The sequence below is a fragment of the Micropterus salmoides genome, unplaced genomic scaffold (assembly GCF_014851395.1).
Source record: "Micropterus salmoides isolate LMB-PRFRI ecotype aquatic unplaced genomic scaffold, ASM1485139v1 Ms_hic_scaffold_8, whole genome shotgun sequence".
NCBI classification, from domain to species: domain Eukaryota; kingdom Metazoa; phylum Chordata; class Actinopteri; order Centrarchiformes; family Centrarchidae; genus Micropterus; species Micropterus salmoides.
The window spans coordinates 6,065,029-6,087,899 of NW_024044570.1; the positions used below are offsets into that span (position 1 = coordinate 6,065,029).

At 41.2% G+C, this 22,871-nt stretch overlaps 2 protein-coding genes across 4 annotated transcripts in view; both read left to right on the plus strand.

Moving 5' to 3' along the window:
• The window catches only part of LOC119893441 (plasma membrane calcium-transporting ATPase 1-like), a 33,228-nt gene extending 29,428 nt beyond the window's left edge, over positions 1–3,800 (plus strand). Inside the window, exons 17-21 of one of the 2 annotated variants that reach the window (XM_038705587.1) lie at positions 351–564; positions 1,261–1,472; positions 1,573–1,680; positions 1,986–2,174; positions 2,651–3,800. In XM_038705587.1, the coding sequence (XP_038561515.1) occupies positions 351–564; positions 1,261–1,472; positions 1,573–1,680; positions 1,986–2,174; positions 2,651–3,034 (1,107 nt within the window). In that variant the 3' untranslated portion in view covers positions 3,035–3,800. The remainder of the gene's footprint in view (positions 1–350; positions 565–1,260; positions 1,473–1,572; positions 1,681–1,985; positions 2,175–2,650) is intronic. The other variant, XM_038705586.1, reaches the window with a different exon arrangement.
• Positions 3,801–8,739: 4,939 nt separating this feature from the next.
• gtse1 (G-2 and S-phase expressed 1) lies at positions 8,740–19,823 on the plus strand. Of its 2 annotated transcripts, none has more exons than XM_038706643.1 (12): positions 8,740–8,838; positions 9,116–9,185; positions 9,280–9,337; positions 10,318–10,987; positions 11,655–11,813; positions 11,963–12,098; positions 12,368–12,766; positions 13,401–13,455; positions 14,524–14,736; positions 14,854–15,079; positions 15,515–15,631; positions 19,473–19,823. In XM_038706643.1, the coding sequence occupies exons 2-12, from the start codon at positions 9,164–9,166 to the stop codon at positions 19,560–19,562; spliced, it is 2,145 nt and encodes a 714-aa protein (XP_038562571.1). In that variant the 5' UTR covers positions 8,740–8,838; positions 9,116–9,163; the 3' UTR covers positions 19,563–19,823. The 2 variants fall into 2 exon arrangements, with proteins under 2 accessions (XP_038562571.1, XP_038562572.1); XM_038706644.1 differs by having other exon boundaries at positions 19,476–19,823.
• The last annotated feature ends 3,048 nt before the right edge of the window (positions 19,824–22,871 follow it).

Consider the following 22,871-nt stretch of genomic DNA (forward strand, 5'->3'; position numbering starts at 1 on the left):
GTCACCTGACTATGCCGCTGCCTACATTATAGTAATGTTTATCAGTCAGATTGTCAGTTCAACTGACAATGAGGGAAGTTTCAATTCATGCTGGAGTTGATTTGTGTCCCAGGTGATTCCAGGTGGTTCCTCGCTCTTTTCAGAGCATTAAGGTTTCTTAAAGCGTCTAAGAACATGTGTTTACCATTATAAATATTTTTTAAGATGAAGACAAACAACATGACACATACAGTAACATAAAGTACATGACATACATAATTAATTAATTCAGAAGATCATTTTTAATAAGATGTAAATATTATCTAATCTACGCACAGACACTGACTATAGATCTGTGTGTGTGTTTCCAGGACTCTCCTCTGAAAGCCGTGCAGATGTTGTGGGTCAACCTCATCATGGACACCTTCGCTTCGCTGGCTCTCGCCACCGAGCCGCCAACAGAGGCCCTGCTGCTCAGGGACCCGTATGGCCGCAACAAGCCGCTCATCTCCCGAACCATGATGAAGAACATCCTGGGACACGCCATCTACCAGCTGACCATAATCTTCGTCCTGCTCTTCCTTGGTCAGTGAACGCACCATAGCTTCATAGTCTGAAACAGACTCAGAGTGTGTCTGAATTCAGCCACAGACCCACATAAATAAAAATTTTGTTTGTTTAAGTTATTAAATAACTTAAACAAAAGCAGCATTCAAGCAGCAGGCTAATCCCAAAATCTGATCAGTCTAGTGCAGAAGTTCAGTGTGAACGAGACTAACTCATTGTGCAAAGGACGAGGAGAGGAGGAGAGGAAACGCCACCTTTTTAGACAAGTGTTCTTCTGAATTATCAGACCAGGGTAAAGATTTAAATGGGAATATCATGTTGATCAAATTCTACATGAATTGTCCTCGCAGTGGATATAGACACATTAATACGAGGTCTGGGAAATGTAAAGTGTCATCTTGCAGTTTGAGAGCCTTTTCCATCCTAATATTTCAGTGTTTATGTTTTTTTCCCATCTTCATTGTAATTGCCAGACAGACAGTTCCTAACAGGAAATTCTTCTGTTCTGTAATAGAAAGTTCCTTTTTGCTATATGCAGTTAGAAAACATGTTTCTATAATAACAAAAATCCTAAATGTCATCTGAAACTAAGATAAGACTAAACTGAAATGCTATTAACAATACCTAACTTGCATCATTATTTATGTGTAAATGATTGGAATCGTTAAAACACGGAGAGATTGGGTTGAATTCTTTGACCTCCCCTTCTCACAGGTGAGAGGATGTTTGACATCGACAGCGGCAGGAACGCCCCCCTCCACGCCCCGCCCTCTCAGCACTACACCATTGTGTTCAACACGTTTGTCATGATGCAGATCTTTAACGAGATCAATGCCCGTAAGATTCACGGCGAGAGGAACGTCTTTGCGGGTGTCTTCAAAAACCCCATCTTCTGCTCCATCGTCCTAGGAACCTTCGTCGTACAGGTAACCTGTGAGGGGCGAGACAATCGTCCCACCTGGTCAGGTTCACGGTTTAAGTGATAAAAGGCTCCCTCAATGATGTCGCCTCTCTTTTCTCCTGCAGATCATCATCGTGGAGTTTGGCGGTAAACCGTTCAGCTGTGTGGGTCTGACCATCGAGCAGTGGCTGTGGTGCATCTTCCTGGGTTTCGGCAGCCTTCTGTGGGGACAGGTGAGGAGACACGCCATGGTTTTTATATTAGATAGCAGACATGCAACAAAAGTTTCTGGTTTACTACGTGGCTGCAAAGAAACAATGTGATTCGGCACAAATGCTGAGTTATTTATAGGCTACTCACTGAAACTTAACAATAAACACACTCCACAGGTTGATGGTCATATTCTTTCAAAAGGCTTTAACAGTGATGGAAACCCCCCCCTCAAAAGTACGAGTGACATTTTTAGGTCAAGGGTGGAGCAGGAAGTGCTTCTGTTGTGAATGACAGGGATGTATATTTGTGTCTGTGCCCCTCTCAGCTGGTGTCCAGTGTCCCTACTAGCTGGCTGAAGTTCCTGAAGACGGCGGGTCACGGCACACAACAGGAGGAGATCTGTGAGGAAGAGCTAGAGGACATGAAGAACCCGGATGAGATTGACCATGCTGAGATTGAGATGAGGAGGGGCCAGGTGCTCTGGTGCCGCGGCCTCAACCGCATCCAGACGCAGGTATGGTTTCAGGGTTAAAGGGAAATTCTCTCATAACAGTGTAGATTCTGACTGTGGACTACTTTAACTTTGGACTCATCTACTGGGATCAAAATCAGCAGAACAAAATCATTTAGATATAATAGAGTATTTTTAAAGACCATGTTTAAAGAAAATGTTTGCTGGATAAAATATCAGCCTTCAGATTCACTTACAAGGTTTGTTACTAAAATACTTTGAGTCTGTGACGTGATCTAATTACTCTATGTTTTCATCATGGCCTGCAGGTCTTTGAAAAGTCATTTCACCTGGTAATCAGAACAAATATAACAAAGAAAATAGCGCATTTGAAGCCTTTAGTGTTAAACCAACCAACAGCTCGGAGGCAAAAAATTTTTGTGAAACTGAATTTTATTAGGAAAGGCTGAAAGAATGAGACCCAGGTAGAATTTTCCTTTAACATCCCGATACCCTGACTGTTTTCTCTTGTCTTTCAGATTCGTGTTGTGAACGCCTTCAAAGACAGGGTGTCTCCCTACGAAGGTCTGGAGACGCCCGAGTCTCGCAACTCCATCCACAACTTTATGAGCCAGCCTGAGTTCCACATCGAGGACACAGAGCCTCAGATACCTCTGATCGATGAGGCAGAGGGCGAGGATGACGCCCCCACCAAACGCAACTCCATCTTCATCCCGCCGCCGTTGACTGGACTGTCCAACCTGCCGCCTCACCCTTCATCGCCCAACCAGAACAACAACGCCATGGACCGCATCGTCCCGCTGCACAGGGACGCCTCCAGGTCTGGTCTGATCCCGCCCAACTCAGCGGGGCTGCCGCCTTGCCCAGGGAGCCCCCTGCACAGCCTGGAGACCTCACTTTGAAGCCCCAGACCTGACCACTTCCTGTTACGATGGTCTGTTCATACTGTGTTTGTTACGCCGAGAGTTCTGGTTCTTTTGAGAGCCGTGGAATGAAAAAACATTTAAAACAGACTCGCCTGATTGGTTCTCGTCAGGAGTTCACCTGCTGGTTTTTAGAATCCAGGAAGCAGAAATGTTTCCAGGCGTGTTTGTGGTTGTGTACAGAGCAACGGCAGCAGGTTCACACAGACTGATGTTTCTTTCTTTACTCTAATAGGCACGAACTCTGAAGTTGTTGTTGTTGTTGTTTAGGAGAAGAGTGTTTGTGCGGTGATCAATCAATAATCAGTTTCTGATCTGTAAATATTCATGTTGATGTAGTCAGAGCTTGTTTTAATCTGTCAGCGAACGAGCTGATGAGAGCTGACAGCGACGAGCTCAGGTTAGTTCTGTGTCAAGGTTTTAACTTTAAGGGTCTGCGACTGAAAAGTTTAGTGTCAGTCAGATTTAATGGAGGGGGGGGTGGTATTCTCAGAAATGTTTGTAGGCAGAAATGTTTAAAGTAAATGTCTAATGTTGGATTTTATTATAGTATTTTTGTAAAAAAAAAAATGTTTTAGGTTGTTGTTGTAAAACCAAAAGTTATTAAAAGTTCAGCAGGATGTTTGTGATGCTGCTTCACATCAGACACAAGAAGACAAAAAAGGTTTAACTGAAGACAAAGTTCTGTTGTCCTTCATATCAAAATACCTCCGGAAGGATAACAATAAATCAAACTGTCTGCTGACACATCGTCTGTGTGTTTTAAGAGTTGGGAGAAGCTTCACTGTCGTTATCTGTTGAAGCTCCGCCTCCTTCACCATGAATTTACGACACCATAGATCCTGTTGCAGGCTCAGTCTTATTCATTACATCATACAAGGTGGTCCACAGACAGCTGTCCTACTGCAGGACACAAACAGACTGTCTGATATGATTCACACTGTTGAATGTCCAATAATCTGTATATTGGACTCATATTATCCCACAGTCATAATATTAGTCATAACATTAAAGATTGTTCATCATTTTTCACGCTTTTCATGCATCCATAATATTTCTTTTTACGTACAGCTTCAGACTTTACTAAATATAAGATCTGACAGAGAGTCAATACCAAACAAAAACCCATGAAATATTAACCAAATTAAACAATACAAGTATGAAAATCAGCTCTCAGTCGTGGTGTAGAGGGAAAAGACTGATGGGCCTGAGAGTGTTTAATCAGGAGTGGCAGTCCACTCTGAGTTAGGTCTTTTGAGAAGACAGTTGATATATTTTTGTGAAAATTAAATGTTATGAAAATGAAGTTGTAGTTTTGAGAGAAAAAGGGTGATACCTGTGTGATAAAGTTAAGACAAAAGACGCATAATTAAAAGTTGTAATACTAAACAGTAAAGCCATAATATCACAAGAAAAGACAATTTAGTATTTTTAAGAATAAAGTTGTTTTATGTACAATTTTAACATTGTGACAGTTATTTATTATAAAAAAGTCATAATCTTACAAGAATAACCAGCGTGTGATATTTTCAGAATAAAGTGGTAACTTTGAAGGTCGTAATATTATCAGAAAATAGTTATTACCAAAAAAAAGTTATTTTAAATAACTATTATTTTTTAAAAATTGATCAAAGAAATAAGAAATGTAATACTATTATGAATAATAATTTTACATGGGAAAAAAAGTCTGTATTGTGACAAATAAAGTCGGAATTTAACAAGAAAAACAAGATTGTAGATCAGAATAGAAAATAAGAACAAACAACGACATACATATTCCAACAAACAGTAAAGCATATATGTGCAGTACATATATAGTTTTTCATCGTACACAAAGTTATGGTAGAATTTAACTCTGTGTGATTATTCCTTCCCATTAAAGTGATTAAGCGTCCTCTGATTGCACACAGTGACAGTGAACGCACCTGCACTGTACCTGAGCTATTGTTTCGTCCATGATGATGGAGCAGTAAAGCTGCCTGGCAGGTCACAACAGCTCCCTCTGGTGGAGCATTTGCAGACTGTGAGTTCCTGCTTCACACTGGAAGCTGCACAGTACAGCCGGGCTGAAACCAGTGAGCTGTTTGTTCTTCAGCTCCTCACTGCTGCAAACTGAGAGTAAAGCTAAAGAGAACAGGTGATGAAACACCTGTGTGAGCGTCAGCTTTTATATTATTTTATATTTCTATTGTTATTGTTGTTACATTAATTTCTTTCAACAATTGAACTGGAAACATTTGTTCAACCGCTACCACTTGTAAAGAGACAGAAGCTGGATGAATCCGAACCATTTATCCATTTCTTTAAGCTTTTTCAACCCTTTATCTGTGGTGGATATAACTTATATTTACTCAAACACTGTACTCTACAGCAAATTTGAGGTACTTGTACTTAACTTGAGCATTTCCATTTTATGCAACTTTACTTTCTACTACATCTCAGACGCAAATATTGTACTTTCTTACTGCTCTATATTTGTCTGACAGCTTTAATTACTTAATTTAATTGGGGATACATAATTTGGAATTTCTGTTACTTCTTAATAAACCATTTAAACTGCTCTTGGACAAGCTGGAAAAAAGGTAATGACGCTACAAACATATGAAGATCTTAGATTCTGATGCAATTCTGGAGATTAAACTTCCGAACAGTATATAAGTAATTAAAATGAGCTTAACCTTAAACATCTGCAGCAGTAAAATACAACACACAGGGAACATTTTAGGTGTATATGTTGAACTTCTCATTTGACATAATACAAATACATTTATTTTGCCCATTAAATCATCATTTGATTACCAGAGGAACTCGGTGTTGTTCATATGCTGTGGAAGATTTAAACCCAAATACGTTTGTTCTTTTGCTCTTTTCTTCTTTCTTTCTTCAGTCTATCCCTTCATGAAGGTTCACCAAACCTTGAAAGGCCAGGTGTTTTTTTTTGTGGTTGAAAATCAATGGGATGTTGCTATAAAGAAATTACATATTTATGTATTTTTTAATTAAGTATCTGTTTTATGTTCATGTGAAAGTTAATTTAAAGTTGATTTTATTGGAATGAAACTTTGAACTCGGATTTAAGCGGGAATGTGTGAGTGGGATCGATCAGAAGAAACATCAGTAGGTAGTGATCATTTTCCAGTATGGTGTAGTGTTTTATTACACAAAAATGAGAAGCAAGGGGAATTAGTGGGAAATTAGTGGGGAAGTGGGTATTCAGCAGTGCAAAATGGGAAAGGTTTATATATATATGTGAGATAGAAATGGATAAAATTTACCTAAATGAGGAAATAGAGAAGATTGATAAAAAGCTTAAAACAACAATACTACAAGCTGCCAAAGAATCAATTTCTAAAAGTAAAGGGAAAATGAAGAGAAAGGCAGTTCCCTGGTGGACAGATGAGTGTGGGAAAGTAGTGAAAGAAAGGAATAAAGCCCTCAGATTATTAAGAAGAACCCATAATTTTCATAATTTAATTAAATACAAAGAAACACAAGCAAAGGTCAGGAAAATTATACGAAAAGCAAAAAAACAAAGCTGGCAGGCCTTTTGTGATAAAATTGGTAGAGCAACACCTTCTGATGCGAGGAATCAGGAAGTTGCCAGCTGGGTGGAAAGAATCAATAATTATTCCTATCAGGAAACCTGGGAAGGATTCGTCAAGTCCAATGAACTATAGGCCAATAGCACTTACGTCACATATAGGAAAGATAATGGAAAGAATTATTACATGTATTTTATCACCTCATCAGAGTGGAGAGGGGTAGAGGAACTATGGATCCCGTTATGTGCTTAGAAACAGAGATAAGGAAAGCGCAAGTTAATAAAGAATCTTTAAAAATGATAGGAATAACAGGTAGGACATATAACTGGATTAAAGAATTCTTATTTGAGAGAAGTATACAAGTCAGAATTGGGACAGCTGTATCAGGAAGGTATATGGTAGAGAATGGTACTCCTCAAGGCAGTTTCATTAGCCCTGCACTCTTTTCCATTATGATTAATGATGTTTTTTCTCAAGTTCAGGGTGAAATTGGACAGTCACTGTTTGCTGACGACGGAGCCTTGTGGAAAAGGGGAAAGAACATTAACCATATTAAGGGTAAAATACAAGAGGCAGTTAATGTGGTGGAAAGATGGTCATTTGCATGGGGATTCAAGTTTGCAATTGGGAAAACTAAGACCGTAGTCTTCACTACAAAGAGAGGGGTCGATGTTCAGTTAAAGATGTATGGGCAAAAGATAGAGCAAGTAAAAGTCTTTAGATTTTTGGGTATGTCGTTTGATGATAAGTTAACATGGATTGAACATAACAATAAGATAAGATAAACACCAGGTGTAAAAAGATACTGAATGTGATGAGATGCTTCACAGGGTCAGAGTGGGGAGCAAGTAGGGCTGCTATCAAAAATGTGTATATAGTGCTGATTAGATCAGTATTAGATTATTGGTGTATCGCTTATGGATCAGCAGCAAATACTTCATTAAAGAAGTTGGAGGTGGTGCAAGCACAAGCCTTGAGACTCTGTTGTGGGGGCTGTAAAAACAACTCCTGTGTCTGCTCTTCAGGTTGAGGTGGGGGAAATGCAGCTGCATGTTAGATGTAAACAGTTAATGATGCACTACTGGGTAAATCTGCAAGGGCAGTCTGAGGACCGACATCCTACAACAAAGATACTTCTCCCATGTTGGGAGAGTGAAAGGGCCAAACGAGGGTGTTTTGCATGGAAATGTGAGGAAACAGCTGGAGACATGACATTAAGTCAAGGAAGATATGTCCCTACAGTGCCGTTATCTGTAACACCTCCCTGGATGTTTCCTTCAGTGTCAGTTGACTTATATTTTCTGGGAAAATGCAGGGTGAAAAAGGTTGTGGAAATATTGCAGTATTGGTTGAAGATAGGTTACAAACACTATATCAAACATTCGTCCAGGTGTATACAGATGGATCCACGGATCCTAATACAGGCAGAAAAGGTTTTGCTTTCAGTATTCCTGCCTTACATGTTTCTGTTAAAAGAAGGACATCAGAAAAGCTGGGACACAGGAAATACAGGGCGACATCTCTATATACTACAGCAGGATGTGGGCACAGGAAGGACAGCTAGAAGAATCAGTAAAGAGGAGAATATCTTGACAAGGCTGAGGGTAGGGCATACTAGACTTAATAAAACACTGCACTTAATAAACAAGCACCCTTCAGGATTATGTGACCACTGTCAAATAGAGGAATCAGTAGAACATGTAATTCTTCACTGTCAAAAATTCTCTCGGGAACGAGAAACATTAAGGAGGGAAATCAGAAAGCTTGGACAGGAAGAATTGAGTCTAAAAAATGACATTGAGGTAGGGAAACTATTTCATTATTTGAAAGAAACTGGATTGATCAATAGAGTTTAGTGAACAGTGAAATAACTCAGTAATTAATCATTTCTTTCTTTTATGTTTTTGTTTTGCTTTGTTGTGTTTTGTTTTGTTTTGTTTATTTATTTTATTTATTTATCAATGGATAGAAACTCTGGTCCATAAAACGTAACAAAGATAAAGAAGAAGAACTCGGATTTAAATGGTTTTTAAAACCCGGAAACCGCTTTTGTTGCTCTTTGGACTACAATCCCCATAGCTCTGCTCACGCTTCCGTAACACACCTCCAACCAATGGCTGAGTGCGTCAGAGTCACGTGGCCAACAGCGCAGCAGATTTGAATTGCTTGTTATGTGTGTTTGTGTCGCAGTTTGAATGCGGAGCAGAAAAGAAAATTTGTGAGTTTTCAGAGGAATTTGAGGTTTGTAATTTTTTTTTACTGTAATTAAACTGTAACTGTGCGTGACAGAATGAACCCAACTTAATGTTAAATGATGACTTTTAAAGCTCATGCCGGCAATCGTTTGATTTTAGCTAGTTAACTAACCGACTAACGTTAGTAGCAGGCTAACGTCAAAGTTAGCATGACGATTAAACATCGTGTTTAAATCCAATCCCTCAGCTGTTTGTCTTTGACTGTTGGTGTAAAACAAAGTTCATGTTATAGTTTAATGTCAGAGCTGAATGTGCCGCTGCAGGTCTGATCCGGATCAAGCGGTTTCCCACAGAGAAGAACCAACAGCGGGATGGACTGTCGAGCTAACAGCGGTCAGTTAACGCTCCCTGCTCCTGAGTCAGCACAGTTAAACACCATGTCACATGTGTCATGTGTTTTATTAACTATATTTGTGTGTCCGGACAGATGTGTTCTTCCTGGCTGATGAGAAGTTTGACTTCGACGTGTCTCTGTCACCTGCCAGGTAGGAAACACACAGCTAAACTCACAGATATTCATATTGATACCAGTAACCTTTTTTATTTTTATCAAGAGCTGCCAGTGTGCTGTCGTGTAGAGCTTATAATTCATCAGGGGAATCAAAAACTGCCAAAATCAAGGTTCATCATCATTATACAATACAGGATTGCACAGTGAAATTCGGTTGTAGCTCCCTCTATGCTACAAACACACAGAACATTTAGACTAGAATAAAACCGTAAAATAGAACTAAAGGAAGAAATAATCAAAAAAAGAAATGATCATAGTTAGAAGGAAGATACACAGTTATGTACATATACATACACACAAAAGATATTTGCAATACTTGACATAGCAGTGGAAGGGGGGCTCTGCGCAGGCACCTCATCTTACCAATACTCGGTAGATAATCACCTGCTGCAGAGCCCACCGGTCCTGGGGCTACACAAGAGAGGGGCTGATCAACATGTTATACTCATGTGAGTTACTTCTGTGAACTCGCTGTGATAAGATTTCCAGGAGCAGCAGAGACATACAAGCCACTCTAACCCTTTACCTCAGTTGCAGCACCAGACTTTACACTAATTGTCTGCCAAAAATGGCTCCTCTTCTTCACTCTGGCACAGGCTGTGAGGGGCTCTGTGAAAACTGTAGATTTAAAAGTTGATTTTGGTTCAGGCAAACATTTATTTCAAACAGTAAAATCAGGAAAATAATTTTTTTGAAGTTAAAAGCCTGTAACTGGGAAAAACAATAAAATAATTTTGTGGTCAACTACTGGTACTGTATTAAATGGAAGCACTAAATGTATGACTTCATGACAGGTCTCATCTTTTTGTTTGGTTTAACAAATATTATATTTAAAAAACATGTTATTTACTTGTTAAAATTCAGTTTAGAGCTGTCATCCTTCTCAAGTTTGCAGGTATTTGCTCTGAGCTGTTTTTCTTCCCCTCAGCCATAATGTCTCTCTCTGCTCTGCAGCTCCAAAGGTGACGAAGATGAAGATGAGGTGTTCGTGGGTCCGGTCAGCCATAAGGAGAGGTGTGTCTCTGTTAACGTTATGTCTCAGCTTGAGGATGGCGGCGTACGAGCGAGTTGGAGTCCGCTGAGTGGAGATCAGCTGGATGCTGTGTGTCAGGAAGCCCACAGATTAGCCAACCAGCTGCAGGGAGGCGAACTGAGTCGGCCACACAGCGAGGACGACAACATGACCACTGGCAGCATACCTGAGAGGGAGGAGTTTGTCCAGGACTCTGAGGCCAAACTGGGTGTGCTCGGTCAGACCGCCAGTGCACTCAGCCCCATCAAACGTGAGACCTTCTGCGTGCAGGACAGTCCCATGAAGCAGCTGCCGCCTGCTATCCAGCGGCGCCTGCTGAGAGGAGGTAGCTCCAACGTAGCTTCAGCCACCTGCCCTGCCAAAGCGGCTTCATCCATTCGGCATGTCTCCGCCAACACAACTGCATCCACCACCAGACTCAGCACCTCTAGCCCTGTGGCCGGGGTCAAGCCTCAGCCCAGGACTGGGCTGCGAGGGAAAGCCACGCTGGGTGTTGGCGTTGTGCTGCCGAGCAAACCGGCAGCTCCAAAACCTTCATGTTCAAACATCAAGAGCAGAATGGAGAAAACCAGACTGCAACCACCGAGCAAAGTAGGAGAGAAGTTTTGTTTTTTACTTTTCAATTAACAGGTGAAACATTCAGTCTCTAAAACACGACAGGGTTAATGGAGCCATCTTTTGTGAGCCTGTAACAGTTCTCTTGTAGTCCTTCTCCACTGCAGGGACTCACCTGGTTCTTTCCAGAACCTGAGCTTACAGAAACTTGTGGGTCTTTGATACAAGATTCTCTTTGTGTTTCCACTGTTTACAAAACGGGACGGTTAAGATGTACTTCATGAAAAAGGCAACTGCAGGACTACTGTCATTTTTAGACTGATGGTATGTGTTGGCAAACAAACAACTTGGCTTCACATCTGCTCTACCAATCATGATTGACAGTACTGCTGGCAACCCCTGAAAGTATCTGAAAATGGATTTGGTTCCCCAAATCTAGTTTCAAGAACCCGCCAAATGAGCAGAAGGAGAAGAGTGAAAACAAAAAGCAGAACTAAATACAATAGTTACTTTTATTGGGTTAAGTTGCTAAGGTGAAAAGGCATAATCATGTTTCCATTTTCTGTTTTTTCTGTCTCGTTTTGTTCTCCCATTGATCATCTGTGACCCCTCAGAGTTATCTGGTGACCCGACTACAAGGTCGACTAGCTGAATGAATTTCAAGTTGATGTCATCTGCTTTTTTTTTTCCTATTCTGTTTCAGGCGGTGGGGGGTTGGAGGCGTAGCCCGTCCTCTCTTCCCTCCAGAGCAGAGTCATATGAGGATCTGCTCTCTGATTCGGCGAGCGTGGCGTCCGACATCAGCGACTCCTCCCTCAACTCCAGCCTGGTGGGAAAGCGCATGCTGGCTCCGACCACCAAGGTAACTCAGCTTTTCACCTATCTACCTGTTGAACAGAGTCCGCAGTCAAACACGTTTAATGTAACTGATGATACTGTCTGTTTTTTATTTTTTATTTTATTATTCTAAACATCTTGACATCGTGTGGAAATAACTGATCATTTCATCAGGGTGTTGTGAGGAACCGGCAAGGTGTGAAAGCTCCTCCCCTTCAGAGCAGGAGGGTGACAGACAGGAAGAACACGTCCTCATCCTCGTCCTCTGTGTCCAGCTTCAACTCCAGCCTCTCACTGTCCCCCACTAAAGGTACACTAACTGCTAACAGTTAACTGTTAATACTGGCTATGTGTCGCGTCTTGTGCTTCTAAAACAGAGTAGGCCTACATAAATCTTTCTGTCGTCAGGTGCACTTTGCACAATCGGCAGGTGCTAGCAGTTAGCCAGAGAATGAACTGAGGTCTGCCCTGGACTAAACGTTCACCTACTGCTAACAGCTAATTAACCAGCTGACAACCCTGCACCCCACCCCCACCCAATCAGAACCAAAGAGTACAGGTGTTGTGTCTCCTCCTCAGGTAAACTGAACTCTTCTCTAAACCGGAGTATAAGCAGCTCCACTGGCCCCGCCCCCAGCAGTATCAACAGACCTACCAATCAAAGCAGGCCGCGCCGCTCCACCATTAACGCCACAGCTGATCCAGTGTCCTCCGCCGCCGGCCGCCGCTCGCTGTCCATCCAGTCCAGGAAGCTGTCTGAGGTGGAACGTGTCAAAGCCACCAGGTCCACATCGCTGAAGAGATCTGAGACCACGCCCCTCCAGATGACGCCCGCCAAGAAAGTTTTGGAGAGAACCGCCTCAATCCCCGCCATGGCCTCAGTGCGGCCGCAGAGCGGATTGAAGGCCAAATCCAAGCCTGAGGCCCTGGTGGCACCGACACCAAGCGGAGGAGTGAGAGGAGTCCCCCAAGGAGATGGTAATGATGCTGTCAGTGTTAATGTCTGTTTATTCACCATCAGATCAGTTTGACAACAGTTTGTTTCATCCTAGTTTATTTATTAAACACTATATAAATTTTGGATTCGTTCAACCCATCAAAAAATAAAAACATCAGACCCTAGAGACAAAAATATAAATTTTGCTTGTGAAGCCTCAACTCAGCCACAGCAGCCAATCAATCATCAGCTGTGACAGCACAACAGATAACTACACGCCTTGCTGCATTATTACAAATGTAGGTGGCCCAACATTTTATCTCTGTGCAGCTTTTCAATTTAACATCACTAATCACAATCACTAAGAGTGGATCTGCTAAGTTAGACTTGATGCTGGGCTGTTTGGACACATGTTGTAGCAGATATATAAAATTTCCCGACCATCTTCCTGTGTCTCTAAACAAGAACGCCTTAAAATACAGTACATACTGCATAAGACCAAACCTTTGAGAATTTAGTGCCTAAAGGAATGCAGATTCTGGTCTTCACCTTCCAAATTGAACTAATAAGTTCAATAATGTTTTTTTTTAATAAATATTTTGGTTCAAACTAAAGTCTTAAGTTTCTGTATTTGATTCTTTCTCTCACTCTTTGTTTTTTGTGTTTCATCTCCAGACGTCTCAAAGATGTTGAAGCCAAAGAGGCTGATGTCAGTGAGCAGCGTGGACAGGTAGATGACATCACACTGCAACATGTAGTCAGCTCTACATTTTACATCATTCATGTGTATGAAAATGATTTTGGCTTCAAGTCTCATTTTTACTATTGGGTAAGTTTTGTAAATGAAACACAAACAGAGCAGAAGAGTTTGACTTAAGCAGCAAATTGCAGGGCCCTGTGATTTCTGCGATCAGGTGGAACATGGAAAATGAAATCAGCTGTAAAATGTGGAATCTGCCAATATGTGGATGCAACGTTAAAACACACGGCGCGATGTCAGAGTCGACACGCTAGCAAGACCTCACCACTTCAACAAACTCTCAAAAGTGCAACCACATCGGCAGATGCAAGACGCAAGCTTGTTGAAGACTTCATGGCGGAGTCAGATATTCTACTGTAAAAGAAAGTTGTTTGTGAACAAGGAGGAGCATATCCCATGTGAGGGTCGCCTCAGAACCATTTATTACTGTGGTGTGTTAGCATATGGAGGCTGTCAAGTAAATAACCTATTTAATAAGGAGAAATTCACAATATAATACGAATTGTACTTTTTAATATATTCTTACAAAATAGAAAAACAGAATCTGGATTTCATGGGGTCCTAAATTTGAGGGCGTTGAGTATGTAAGTAATCAGATCTCACAAGAGTGCGTGTACTCCTGAACAGTTGGCATTCATCTGGTTGAAATGAGCAATTTACTGGAAGTTTGTGCAGTTAAGAGGGTTTGGTGACTTGAAACACTTGTGCAGGCAAGACTCAAAGGAGAAAAGGGTTCTGGAAAAGTATACAAAAATGTTCTTACATAAAGCTCAATGTGTTTTGGTGAGAAATTCTGTAAACATTACTTTGTTTACAAGAAAACTCCAGAGAGCTCGTAATTCTGGAAAAACTAAATAACAGCTATATCACTTGGTCACAATCAATGACAGCCAGGTGAAACTGTAGATAAGAACTGAAGGATGTTTCTAGATAGTAAAGATCCAGATAAAAAAAGGTGTCTTGTTTGAAGTTAAAGGATCAATTCTATCTTTCTGTCAACTCACTGATGTCGTCTATATTTTCCTTCCTCTTCCACAGTCTGCCTCAGAAGCCCTCTGCTGGTCCTCTGACGCCCTCTGCTGGCGGCTGCAGGTCGCTGCAGGTGAAGGTACGGCGTCCCTCCGCCCTACCCACCCCAGTAAGACGCAGGATGTCCGCCCTCCCCGTTGCAACGCCCACCAGGCAACCACCCATCCCTAACTGTGACTCTGCCCTCAGCGCCACCTCAGACAAGAGGGAGGGAAGCTTCAGGTGAAACGATTTAAATTGCTGTTGACCAATAGGAAAGCTGTTGCCGATCGCCTGCCTGTTACCATGGCAACACACGCAGAGGTCTCACTTTATCGTATCGCTGTTGTTTCCATGTAGTCCCGCCCCCGCAGGCACACAGGAGGCGGAGCCTGTGAGTGTCCCGTACATCCAGCCCTTTTGTCTGGAGGAGGAGGAGCCCCCTGCACTCCCGCCCTCCACCCCTCCCCAGTCTGACCAATCAGAGAGCACACATCCTGGAGCGCAGAGTCAGGGCGAAACGGAGCCCAGCAGAAACCTGATTCAACTGGAAACTACAGAGGAGAGCAACAGCAAGACACAGGAGGTCAGAGGTCACAAACACATTTCTGTCTCTTTACTGATCGTTATTAAACTTTATGAAACAAACATGGGTCCAGGTCTCCTGCGTGTCTGTGTGTAGCTCTCAGGACTTTTGTAGCTTCTACCTGAATCTCTGTGGTTTGGAGCTGTGTTCCTGTTTGTATTTTGAGGTATCGGCCTTATGTTACTGTTTTTTTACTGATCACTTTCAGCCGTATTAGAAATGTTTCAAGTTACTGCTGAACATTTCCTGCTGCTTCACAATAAAAGCTTTCCATCAAAGTGAGCTGATACTGTTGTCACAGACTGAAACTACAGGTTCATGAACTGGGTCCTGAGGAGGTTCATCCTCTTCCTCCTCCTAAGTCTGATCAGCTGCTTCCTTCAGTTGATTCGTTACATATCTTCATCACGCTGACGCGCTCTGTTCTCTCTTCAGGTTCTGCTTTTGGATCTTCCAGCTCCGACTCTGCAGCCTCAAGAGAAACTGCTCATTGACTTGACCAACACCCCCGACCTGATCCGGACCAACAACAAGACTTGCACTACAACTCAGGTAACTGACAACCTCACCTGGTCATATCCACAAACCCCAGACAGCATTCATAAGTGAAATTACATTTGTGTTTTTATACAATACCAATTATATTTTTAATGGTAGTTTTCTTCCAACCTGTATCGCTGAACTCTATATCTCAAAGGTTTCATTTTTAAATCAATATGAAAATTCAACAATGGCTTCAATGTTTTGAGGTTTATTTGCCTCCTTTTATAGCTCCTTAAAGGTTCAGTGTGTAATTCCTGGCCACATGCTCCAAACAAATAAGGGGCAAGAATTTCATGATTTGACTGCAGCCATGACAAGATTGTGTACAGTAAGAGACGTGTAATAAACCTAAATCTGAACAGTAATGGGGGGGTGAAATGGTAGACCAGACAGTTGGTTGCAATTTGCCGCTAGATGCCACTCAATCTTACACACTTAACCTTTAACTAACAGAAGAAATTCAAGAATATGCAGAAACTGCTGAGTCAGTCAAAATAAGGCCCCATCCACGCTACTGCGTCATCGAATTAAAACGGAGACCTTCTGCGAGGTTTGCACCTCTTGTCCAGACTAAAATGAAGACCTAAAACGGAGAAGTTTGGAAACGCTGCCAACCCAGTTTTGAAACTCTACTTTAGAAACGACGATGCAGAAGCTCTCTGATTGGGTCTTTATCATGCAAAACAGAAACCCAACGCTACTGACAGTTTTTTTACTTAATATTTTTATTAAAATATTTTGTACCGTGCAAACAAATACATCAGAAAAGCAGAACTTAATATTTGGTACAGAAACCTTTGTTTGCAAAGAGAACATAAGTTTCCTGTGGTTCACTGCAGCAGGGATTTAGTCAGACTCCTCCGTACAGACCTTCTCCAGATCCTTCAGGTTTCGGGGCTGTCGCTGGGCAATACGGACTTTCAGCTCCCTCCAAAGATTTTCTATTGGGTTCAGGTCTGGAGACTGGCTAGGCCTCTCCAGGACCTTAAGATGCTTCTTACGGAGCCACTCCTTAGTTGCCCTGGCTGTGTGTTTCGGGTCGTTGTCATGCTGGAAGACCGAGCCACGACCCATCTTCAATGCTCTAACTGAGGGAAGGAGGTTGTTGGCCAAGATCTCGCGATACCTGTCCCCTTGGCAGAAAAGCATTCCCAAAGAATGATGTTTCCACCTCCATGCTTCACGGTTGGGATGGTGTTCTTGGGGTTGTACTCATCCTCCTTCTTCCTCCAAACACGGCGAGTTGAGTTTAGACCATAAAGCTCTATTTTTGTCTCATCAGACCACATGACCTTCTCCCATTCCTCCTCTGGATTATCCAGGTGGTAATTGACTTCAGATGGGCCTGGACATGCGCCGGCTTGAGCAGGGGGACCTTGCGTGCGCTGCAGGATTTTAATCCATGACAACGTAGTGTGTCACTAATGGTTTTCTTTGAGTCTGTGGTCCCAGCTCTCTTCAGGTCATTGACCAGGTCCTGCCGTGTAGTTCTGGGCTGATCCCCCCCACCTTCCTCATGATCATTGATGCCCCACGAGGTGAGATCTTGCATGGAGCCCCAGGCCGAGGGAAATTAACGGTCATCTTGAACTTGAACTTCCATTTTCTAATAATTGCACCAACAGTTGTTGCCTTCTCACCAAGCTGCTTGTCCATTGTCCTGTAGCCCATCCCAGCCTTGTGCAGGTCTACAATTTTATCCGTGATGTCCTTACGCAGCTCTCTGGTCTTGGCCATTGTGGAGAGGTTGGAGTCTGTTTAAGTGTGTGGACAGGTGTCTTTTATACAGGTAACGAGTTCAAACAGGTGCCGTTAATACAGGTAATGAGTGGAGAACAGGTGGGCTTCTTAAAGAAGAACTAACAGGTCTGTGAGAGCTGGAATTCTTACTGGTTGGTAGGTGATCAAATGTCATGCAATAAAATGCAAATTAATTATTTAAAAATCATACAATGTGATTTTCTGGATTTTTGTTTTAGATTCCGTCTCTCAGAGTTGAAGTGTACCTATGATAAAATATTACAGAGCTCTACATGCTTTGTAAGTAGGAAAACCTGCAAAATCAGCAGTGTATCAAATACTTGTTCTCCCCACTGTAAATACTGTTAAGAACTACTACTACTAATGAACATTAAATTAAATAGTGTACGTATTGTGGGGGCCAGTGAAACAAACTATAAAAAATACCAATATAGTACTAATAAAAATAATAATGGAGGATTTCCTACTGAAATACAAACACAGACAAGTCGATGAGACGAAAGCAGTGGGTCGACATTTCTCAGTAGTGATTGGGTATGTTTCTGGCAACGCGTCAAAGTTGCTAACTCACTAATGGTATAACAGGAAGGAGATTGTCACTGCAACAAGGGGGAAAAACGAGCACAGTGCAAATGCCTTTCGGCATTTAAACAGACTTAAGACTTTGGAAATCTGAGCAGGCCTTCAAGCGGAATAAAATAAGTGCTGCATTGCAATCCATATTTATTTTGTTATTATATTACCTATATGTGGTATGTTTTGGGAATATTTTATTTAGTGGAGAACTTATTAGTAGTTTGCAGCAGTATTTTATTCTTTTTTTTTTTATTTTATATAATGTGTAATTTGGAAGTTTGTTAAAAAAAAAATTGTAAAGTAATTTGAAACTTTTGTAAAGGTCATAATAAACCAGCAGCAATGTAATGTTTGCATTTTTCCCCTTCCCTCTACCGAAAATTAACCGAACCGTGACTTAAAAACCGAGGTACATACCGAACCGAGATATTTGTGTACAGTTTACAACCCTACCAACTGCATACCGCCACCACCTGGGCTGGCGTGTGGAACAGTAGCATTAATTTTTGGAGCGAACACGAAGTTAAAAGCAAGTATATCCAGCGCTGTAGGAAGTCTGGTATGGTCAGAGGAAAAATGATGGCTATTTTTATCATGTCATGTAATTGACGAGAGAAAAGACGAACTCAACGGGAACACTGAGTGTGAGAGCTTGCTGTCCGCTAATGATTTGTTCTGTGGTTCTGTAGTGTTATGAACAGAGGAGCTGTAGTGCGCCCTCTGGTGGGCAAACTATGCAACACTAATGACATGAAGGACGGATCCGACTGTTTCTCTTTTCTTAATAGTAATATTGGTAGTTACCGATGCAGATATATCTTCAAATAGCTTATCGGCCGATTAATATGTGCAAATCAATAAATCGATTGGGCTCTACAATTGAATAAGTGTGTTTGATTACAATCATTTACTGTCCCTTTAAGTCTGTGGCTACAACACCAAACTGCTTTGGTTTATTGGGGTTAAATGAAAGATGAATTCTTGTTTCATAGAGCAGCTCTGTAGAAACAGTTTGTGAATTTCCTGTTTCAACATGCGCTCCTGTACACAAAGCAAAGTCCATAATGAAATGGTTTCTCATTTTGGTGTGGAAGAGCCTGGCTGGCCTACACAGAGCCCTGACCTCAACCACATCCAACACCTTTGGGATGAGCTGAATCGGTGTTCATTGGTGCTCTTGTGTCTGAATGGGAGCAAATCCCTGCAGCAGGTGCAAACATCTGGTGGACAGACTGAAACCAGAGGGGTGGAGGCTTTCAAAGCAGCAGATTAAATGCTCATGGTTTTGGAATGAGATGTTTAGCTGCTGCATATGAAGGGACTATCTGACTGTTCATATACTTTTGGACAGACGGTGTACATCCACTGTGGTCTTTAGCAATTATATATTAACTCCACAATTAACAATTATTTTTAATGGTATATATCAGTCACAGTAGAATCATCTTCCGTTTTTTACTGTCAAAGAAAGTAATTCATTTGAAAACAGACTTTTCCTCCTCTTTTGTTTCAGCAGCTGATCGACCTGAGCTCCCCACTCATCAAGTGGAGTCCAGAAGACAAGAGGGAGAACAACGCTCCACTCATCAACTTGTCCTTCTGATCTGAGTCCTCCTGAAGACCTGGATCTGATGATCTCTGCAGTTAACTGGACTGATCAGGTTTCTGTCTTCAGAAACTCTCTTGAAAGTCCAGTTGACAGAGTTTTTATCAGTGAAGTCTTTACTGAAGCAGAGTATTATGTTTTAAATGATGAAAATAGTCAAAGGTTGCTGATGTTGTTCTGCACCTGATTGTATTTTATTTGTCTCTGTCATGCTGCTCTTATTGATCTCTAAATAAATGTTAATGTCACTCCTGTAAACGTTCATGCTCCTGTGTGTTCATGTGCAGCTGATCTCAGTCCACCAACATGGAAACCTTTTTAATATATAAATATTTGTGAGCAAACTAAAAAGAAATCATTTAAAACACATTTGACAGGTAAAAATAAAAACCATATTAAATATAACTCAGTTTCTGTTTAAATTTATTTTTAATTCAGTCAGTTGAGCAGCAGATTTACGTCAACTGGGCATTTAGATGCTTTTAGGAAATGCGGCTGTGACGTGTCTAAACTAATTATGAATTTTGATAAATATTAATTATACTATATATGAATTAATACCCAATTATGAATGTTAATATTCAAAAAATATAAAAAATCTCTCGTTTCGAATGGGGCCCCACCGGAGTTATTAACCTAGAGTCTCCGGACCTCTAGATAGCTTTTAATAATTATACAATTATTAGTGATCAGTTAGTTAATAATCGCTCAATTATATTAAATCTATCAGTCAGTCTCATATCTAAAGGGTAAATTCTCTTGGCAGGGACTTAGAAATAGGCAATATACACAATTCCTTGGTTACAGTGAATTTATTAACTAAGGTGATATAAAAAGGTGGTTAAATACATCAGAGAAATAAACAATGAGAATGGAGGTTCGATTGTGGGAGGATTTGACTCATACGGCAACTAACGAATGCAATTAGATGATAACTCGTTAAATTTGTCTAGGGGTTTAAAGATTACATATGCTGGACTAAAGATAAATGGATGAGCAACTATTGGACGTCACTGACCACAGAATATAGGGTTTTGGTCTTACTGCTTGTGTTTCTTCCCGCCGGGTTGCTGGTAAACGGCCTCACATTGGCAGAGTCAGTGCATCTGTTGGGGTCTCTTCAGCCGTCTGTAGAGGGTTGATAATCAAACCCCCCTGCTTCTCTCTGGGAGAGAAAAGAGGAGTTGAGTCTCTAAATTATTTAATATAAAATGCAGAAATCCACACTGCTGGTTCACTACACGGCCTATCAGCTGCTGGTATGGATAAACCTCAAATTAAAACTCTGTGCTCTTAAGGCGTATTCACATTCAATGGGAAAACAAGTGTCTTGCGCTGCATGTTCCATGTTTGTCAGTTCAGTATTTACAGTGGCACTGTGGCATTGTAGTGAAAGCGGTGCTGTTTTAGCTACAATGCTATGGTTGCTAGCAGTAAATCAGTAGGTTTTAGAGACTCCAAACTGTGTTTCTGTAACAAACCTGGTGGCTGCGTCTGCATACTGATCTCTCACCAAGCGGATGGATGGTCTGCTCTTCATATAACAGTTTGTTATTGTACAGTTCAGCACATTCAGAACCACAAGTAATTACACTGAACAAAATTATACACGCAACACACGCTGTGTGATGGAACTGCATATTTTTGAGTGACCTTTTATTGTGGCCAGTCTAAGGCCCACCTGTGCAATACCCATGCTGTCTGATCAGCATCTTGATATCCCACACCTGCGAGGTGGATGGATTATCTCGACTAAGGAGAAATGCTCGCTAACACGGATTTTGACAGATTTGTGAATAATATTTGAGAGAAATAGGCCTTTTGTGTACAAAAAGAAAGTATTAGATCTTTGAGTTCAGCTCATGATGAATGGGGGCAAAAACAAAAGTGTTTATAATTTTCTATTATCTATAAATGTAATCTAAATTTTCAGACCTGCTCTGAGCTCTCAAATTAGAGAGAACTTCAGAAGTACCCTAATCCAGGGAAGTTGGGGGAAAAGACCTGATTTGACTGGACCAATTAATATTGGACAAACTTAAGTTTCCCCCAATTTGAACAGGTTTTTCGCCATGTGACTGACGTGGTTCCAGGATGGTGAGGTTGGTCCAGACTGATTTGTCTGAACAACTAATGGATTTTTAGTCTGGCAGACATTCATGGTCCCCTCAGGATGAATCCTACGGACTTTGTTCCCCTGAGTTTCCCTCTAGTGCCGCCTTGAGTGAAATGTCTCAAAAACTATTAGATCGATTGTCATGAAGTTTGGTTCAGACATTCGTGCCCATCAGAGTGAATTGTAACATTTAGTACCATCATCAGGTCAATCAGGTTGCAATATTTGGCATCATGAATACCTGCATACTCATGGCATTCCTATCAGCCTCAGCTGTAGGCTACTTTGTGTTTAGTGCTAATGTTAGCATGCAAACACTAAACTTAGATGGTGAATAGTGAATATAAAAAAATAGCCACTCTCTTACACATAAGCGAACATTATGTTGGTGTTTGGCAGCTCAGATATGGAATCAGTCAAAACATCTACAGCCTCGCGAGGTGATCATTATGGGAGCGTGGTAAAGTGATAACAATTAGAGGTCTAAGCAGTGAGTTGAAACTGAAGTAAACTCTTTGTGTGTCTATGTGTAAATGTTCTCTGTGTTTCAGTGCTGTAAGCTACAAGTTAACTTAAAAATGTGAATATTCTCAGGCAAGTTCTGGAGTCATAGGGGGCATGTTTTTCTAAGATTTCAGATCGGATTTATGGATGTAGATTATAACCAGAAGGGTGTTTAAACAAGTACAGAATAACTCAATAATTAAGTAAACTGGAAAGTGAATTAAAGGATAGGTTCACATGTTTTAAGTATTCCATAAAACAATACAAACACGTCCAGATGTACATTGAAAGTGTCTTATTAAACTGGGCTGGGCCGATGCTGATTGCCATTCTCAGATTCTTCTTCCTCCTTCCCTTGCCCACAAAAAGGGCTGTGATGTTTTGAAGTATATTCATGTGTGCTATAATTCCTTAATTGCAGTTCTAATAAATATATCTTAAAATATCTCAAACAGGTCAGCGATAAGCAGAAAAGCGATAAGACTCTTATCTCTTATAGTGTTCTTTCCCCAAAAGTATTTAGAATCATAGTTGCAGTTTTGCCAGAGAGGTTTAGCAGTCCTGCTCTGGTTTCAAGGTACAAGGTAGGTTTTAATAGTCATATTGTCTTATTAATATGTGTAAATCAGCTGGGCCTGATAACATCCCTGGCCGTGTACTGGCATGGGAATTTAACCACTTTCTAT